The sequence below is a fragment of the Notothenia rossii genome (genome assembly GCF_949606895.1).
Source record: "Notothenia rossii genome assembly, chromosome: 4".
NCBI lineage: Eukaryota > Metazoa > Chordata > Actinopteri > Perciformes > Nototheniidae > Notothenia > Notothenia rossii.
The window spans coordinates 47,984,004-47,990,594 of record NC_136902.1 but is presented as its reverse complement, the minus strand read 5'-3'; the positions used below and the strand labels follow the sequence as shown (position 1 = coordinate 47,990,594).

At 38.6% G+C, this 6,591-nt stretch overlaps 1 protein-coding gene across 3 annotated transcripts in view; it reads left to right on the top strand.

Annotated features, from left to right (window-relative positions):
- gata5 (GATA binding protein 5) overlaps positions 1-4,821 on the top strand; it is a 9,514-nt gene extending 4,693 nt beyond the window's left edge. For all 3 annotated transcript variants that reach the window (XM_079679131.1, XM_079679130.1, XM_079679132.1), the window contains exons 4-7: positions 312-440; positions 1,194-1,278; positions 2,052-2,179; positions 3,732-4,821. In XM_079679131.1, the coding sequence (XP_079535257.1) occupies positions 312-440; positions 1,194-1,278; positions 2,052-2,179; positions 3,732-3,851 (462 nt within the window). In that variant the 3' untranslated portion in view covers positions 3,852-4,821. The remainder of the gene's footprint in view (positions 1-311; positions 441-1,193; positions 1,279-2,051; positions 2,180-3,731) is intronic.
- Positions 4,822-6,591: the final 1,770 nt, after the last annotated feature.

The following is a 6,591-nucleotide window of genomic DNA, read 5'->3' as shown; positions in this document are numbered from 1 at the left end:
CCCTACAGCGGGGACATTTACAGTGTTACAGCAAAAATGGCGTCGCAGGGAAAAAAGGCATGCAATAATACAAAAGAAAAGCACACATGAGTAATGAAATAAAAAATAAAGTCAAAGAATTATCCAACCATGGGTAAAAAATGTGTAGTAGCAATTTAAAAGAACTAAGTGACATAAATAACATATCGTATTGAGGCCTTATAAAAATGAAATGTTGGGAAATGTATAAAAATGACTATTGCAAAGTTAGTCTTTATATTGCACAATTATAGATTTGTGAATTATTGAAATGTCTCCCCCCCCCCCTGCAGCAGACCACCTCTCGCCGGGCCGGGCTCTGCTGCACTAACTGCCACACCAGCACCACCACCCTGTGGAGGCGCAACGCTGACGGAGAGCCTGTGTGCAACGCCTGCGGCCTCTACATGAAGCTGCACGGGGTACGAACCTCCATAGGGTCCATGTCTCTTTATGGTGCCTCCTGTGCAGAGCCAGGCTTTTCTCACACAGGTTTTAAATGCATCGGTTCTGTTGCAGCTTTATTATTGTTGTATAATCTGGTCCAGTGCTGCAGTGAAAGAGCTCCACAAAGCAGCACAAGATAACACACTGCTCCATCAGAACCAGTGTGAGGGAAATGCTGCAGAAACTCAACTGGTTAACTGTCAGTCAGAGGGCCTTATGCTTTGTTATTTTGCAGTGACGCACTTATTATCACATAGGTTTATATCGCAGTTTGCTCAACATATTAAACACAACATGCAACAGAAGGAAGGTTAATCTTAACCAAAACTAAATAAATATATGGAACAGAAAACAGTCATCCAGAGAGCCATGCTCAGCTGGGGTATGTTATCCTTAATGATGGTTATAATAGGAGGATAGTTTTGGTTCACTTAATACTCAACTGTTGATTGCATGAAATGATGAGCTGTTGACTGTGTGTGTGGATCCCAGGAAGAATAGCCAATGCTCATGCTGGATCCTAATATATAACTTTTCCTCGTGTGTGAAACAGCTCCAACCACAGCAAAAACAAACCAGCCCATTATTTGCGCAGTGTAAAGCCTCTCCAAGGGCATTGTGGTCATTGTTATCAGTGTGGGGGGGGGGGGGACTGTGTGGGTTGCCATGACACTGTGGCCTCAGACTGTATCACTGGGAGCTAATGTGTGTTGATCTACTCCCTACAGGTGTCCAGACCTCTGGCCATGAAGAAAGAGAGCATTCAGACCAGGAAGCGCAAACCCAAGATGCCCAAGAATAAAACATCCACAGGTACGGCCTGATTTCTTTTATATTAATCAGTTAGCAAAGAGGCTATTTTTCTTCCGTGGTCCCTGAAGTAAGTAAGGGGAGAATGGAATGTAGTAGGTGGGGAAGATGGACAAAGAAATCTAAATACACAGTTTGATGTACTTTGACTTGTTAGGATAAACTAAAATGTTAGTTTTAATCCTCCTGTTGTGTGTCAAATTTGACCGATCTGCTCTCACATAAAACATGTTTTTATTCAACACCTTTTCAAGCTGTAAACATTGTCTGACCGGGAGTATCAGACAATGCCCGGGACTGTCAGGTGTTACAAAGTTGACTAAACCACTCAAAATGTAAGGAAAGTGATTATCAGCAGTTTATGTTCAAATGCCTACTGTGGAGGATATCATGAGGCCTTGAGTCATCACATTTAAAACACAATAGTTATGACTGATGAGAGTAGTGATTTGGCCAATTTGACCTGAACACGACATTTGCCTGTCCAAATCAGGGTGAGGTTGATATTTTTGTTTTGTTTTCTATTTATTCTACTTCAATTTGTGCAGAAAATAAAGTGGACCAAACTAAAAATGAGAGATGTATTTGTAGAAGTCTTTCCAAATGTTAAGATATTTGCCTAAATGTTGGCTTGTGGAAACGCCCTAAAGCTGGTAAAAATGCTAATGATTGAAGGTCATCAAATACATCATACTGAAGGGTGTCTGATTACAGTCTCATAGTTGTGGGTTTATTTTCAATCTGAGAACTCATTTGACGGTCCTGTTTTTCTTTAGGCTGCACTAACTCTGACACCAGCTCCCCAAACTCCCTGTCCGTCTCAGAACACGCCTCCACCATCAAGAGCGAACCCAACATGGCCCCCTCACCCTACGCCGGACAGACCGTCACATCTGCCTCTCAGGTAAACCTCCTCTCCAAACATTTTTGAAATTGTTGGAGGTGGAAAACAGCTCTAGCTGATCATTAGCACACTTGCTAGCTCAGTTGCGGTAGAGTAGTGTGCTGCAAGAACATGTCCTTAAACCCAGAAATGAGTCTTTTGTTTATGTGGCTTGAAATCCAAATGCTTTTTGAGGACATTTGGTTAAATGCCTGCAATTCTGTAAGATGATGTTCTCACTGCATCATTTTGAGCTGGAAACAATCTGAGTTCCCCCCCCTGTTGGTCAAAGGTCAGCGGCATCAAGACAGCTTGCTATTGGTCAATGGCACACGGTCGAGCAAAGTGGAACTATGATACCTTTACAAGTGGATCCACTGATCCTCTAATCAATTGGAATGAATTTATTTTGCAGTTTAATGTTAGGTTTTAAATGCTGATGTGAACAGGCCTTATCTCAAGATAACCATGGTGACATCATCAGGGTTATTTTCTACACGTGAGTGAGCTCCCTCAAGAGAAACAGAAGACATAGTTCATTGTTTTCCCAGACTTTGTTGTCCCTTACATGAGACTTTTAAGGGTAGTCCTCTCCCTTCCTAAAATAAACTTTTTTTATTTATAAGTTACCATCTCAAAGACATCCATTGCTCTTTAAAACGCCACCTAAGGTGATAAGCAAATAATTGCAGGTCATTTTTGGATCTCACTGCAGAGAGTCCTGCGGGCCATAGGCGGGATCACTATTGTCTCAGGTCATTCGGCCATAGTGATTTACGGACACTTGTTCAAATGGACTAATCCAAGAAAAGCTTGAACTCAGTGTCAATGCTTAATTGTGCTTTGCTTAAAGCATAATTCATAAAATAACATGTGCATGTGAGATAGAAAACCATTACGGCTTTTCTTAAAACAGGAAGTAACATGCACATCTTTAACATGCCTCATTACATTTTAAATTATGATAAGCTATTAATGGGGGAAAAATAACACAATACAATAAATGAAATCAAATGATTAGCTTCTAGATTATGGACATAGATATGGATATTTATAATCACATGTACTTTCATTATTTAGGCTGCTTCAAGGTTGATGACGGCAAATAAGGTCAAAGACAAATCAAAATCATATAATGCAAAAACCTTTTTGACATCAATTCGTTTTTTAATCAATTCAATTCAAATAGCTTTATTGGCATGACCATAATGACATATAGTATTGCCAAAGCTTTGTACAATTACGATATCTATACATTTAATATACATAAAAGTTTATATTTCTTTGCATGAAAACAGTATACTTTTTCAAGCTGAACTAGAAAATGTATTTTTCTAAAACAAAGACCAATAGAAAAAGTTAAGATGAGTTATTGATTATTGTGCAGGATAATGCTGATAATAAACAAATATAATACATCATAAGAAAATAATAATAAAGAATATAATATGTGTGACGTGTGTCAGTCTGTTGTGGTAGGAGGAGACAAACCGTCCTGAGAGACTGCTGCTTCCTTTCTTTTCCCCATTTTCTTAAAGTCATGTTCTGATAAATGTCTCTTTTCTCCCCGCAGGTGGCTTCTCAGTTAGACAGCACAGGATCAGGACATGTGGACATTAAATACGAGGACTACCCCTTTACCCCGGTCTCCATGGCCCCTCAGAACTCCTGGTGCGCTCTGTCCCAAGCATGAGCCCCCCTGCACTGACCCATCCTGAACTGTTCCCATCCTGAACGGTTCCTCTGGAGCTGAGGAGGAACTGTTGACCGGAGAGCCTTGACCTGAACTGATCATACAAACTGTAACACTGGCTCTGTAACTGACCATTACCTGGACCATGCTTTAGCTTCACAACGACACAGGGTTGTTTTACCACAGGATGACTGTCAAATCCACGATACGCCGACTCAGATGAACCAGGTCTCAACGCTGACCCTTTCTCCTGAAGTCAAACCCAACAAACAACAAGAACTACCTATTCCTAAAGAAATCTCCATTGTTGGAGATACAAATACATTTATATATGCACAGAAAATCATGTGGAATGTAAAAAGACAAGGCTTTTTAAAGCTGAAAACTGATTTTCATTAAGACGTTGTTGCTGGTAGATATTCTCCTCACGGCTTTCTGGGCTGTTTTCAAGAACCTAGTGATGTTATGGTCATCACAGAAAACAGACAGAAAATACCTTTTTATGGCTGTTGAACATGTCTCATTAAAAGCGGTAGATTATTAACTTTTATAGGCACATTATTTATGTTGAGATAAGGGCAGTTAAAAGTTGTGGCTGACACTAAAAGCAGCCAGTTATAGAGCTCACTGTTGTAGAACGGCTTGTGTGAGGGATTTTAAAATACAAACTGCATCGTGTGATTCATTTGAAAATCAGAACGGTCATTTTGATTCGGACAAAATGAATGCATATCAGAAGTGTATCATTTTACTGCTTTAATATTTGAAATGAATGAAAGTGCAATGACAATTAAATGCACAGCAAAAAGAGTGTGAAATTAATCTTAACATAATAATCTAATTTTATTGTCTGTATTTTGTTAATATGTAAGGGAATTATATTATTATATAATGTTGTAAAGTATCCTCTCGTCCCTCTCCTTTTTCAATGCTCTTTGAATTTCTTCAGGTAATAAACTGATTAATATTTTATTGACTTGAAGATTTGTTTGGCTTTTGAGTTATCTAAAAATATATGAAGTGTACTGCTTCATTGAGATTTAGATATTTATGTCATAGATAGGTGTTCCTCACATCAGCACAACCCACATGTTCCTATGAATGGTTTATAAACTTGAAACCAAGGAATAGAATAATATTAATCAGATCAATATTGTAGAAATATTTTTCATGCAATGTTTAGGTTGTGCATAACTGTTAATTTACAATGTATCCACTACACTGAAAAAACTGAAACATTGACTTTAATTAAATGTACTATGTCAACAGGTTCCATATAACTGTATTAGGTTAGTTGAAAGCAATAATATTAAACTTAGTATTTTTTATTTAAAACCTAATAGTATTGCTTTCAACTAACTTATACAAATATGTGTAATCTGTTGACATGATACATTTATTTAAGTCAACGTTTCAGTTCTTTTTCAGTGTACTTTGACCTAACTTTTTAACTGTTTATACAATATTTCTTAGTTATCTCAACCAAGTCTGTATCCATTACTAAGCTAACTATCAAGGGTTTCACCTTTGCTAATACCTTCTTAGCTAACAATGTCCAACCCTTTATCACTTTATCTAACTTAAAATAATACACTTTTTCATCTGTTTATACATTTTACATATTGAACATCAACACTGTGTGCATTATACAAGGACCTATTACTGTAAGCTTTTTTTTTCAACCATTAGTTTAACTATTTCATCCATTGTATATAAGATGCATATATACATTTAGCAAAGGTATATTTCCCCATGCTCCAATGCACAGTCAGTGTGTGTGTGTGTGTGTGTGTGTGTGTGTGTGTGTGTGTGTGTGTGTGTGTGTGTGTGTGTGTGTGTGTGTGTGTGTGTCTGCCTGTCTGTGTGTGTATGTCTGTGTGTGCCTGTGTGTGTATGTCTGTGTGTGCCTGTGTGTGTAGTGTGTGTGTACAAGGAGGGTATTTTCCTCCTGGTTGCTTAAGCCCGTACCAAAGGTTGAGTTCCAGCTCTGCTTTATTGCAGCCGGGTTTGAATTGAACGAAGCGTGGATGAAAATACTGATCCGTCAGCAACTACACTGCAGCTTTACTGCCGCTATGGCGACATCCCGGCGCCGCGGCACCACCACCACTGCCCAGCTTTATGACTGTTGGCCAAGATGTTGCTGTGTTATCTGTTGCTGGGAGAGGCTGTAGCAGGGCCATGTGAGGATGCACACAGCCATTCCCCTCTGACTGGATAAGAGTAATGTAGTGAAGCTGAGAATTCTCTGGGGAAATAATCTATTCCCCTGATCGACTTCATCATGACTTGACCCCTATAATAAGGAAATTAAATTGAAATCCCTTGGCAAATATTTTGAAGAGGGTGGGAGAAGGCCCTGAGTTCGAGATATATAGATGTTCATTGGTGATTTGGATGGATGCTGTTGCAGTAGTGGAGTCTGACAGTGATGAGGGCATGAGTGACATACAGTCATGTAGTTGGTAAAATATAAGGTCATACAAATAAGTGTAAGTTAATGCTATAAAACTGCTACTGGTTTATGAACAGAACATTAATGAATGGTTTCACAAACAATGTTTTTTTTAAGTGTTCCAAACACATACAGACACGTTAAGCCACAACTCACCAAGTTACTTTAAAAGATTTCCATAAATATGATCAATACATAATTCATGATTCCTATAAAGACATATTCTGTATGAATACAACCAAGTTATAGTTTTTCACACTTTTATAATGCATACACGGAGGCAAG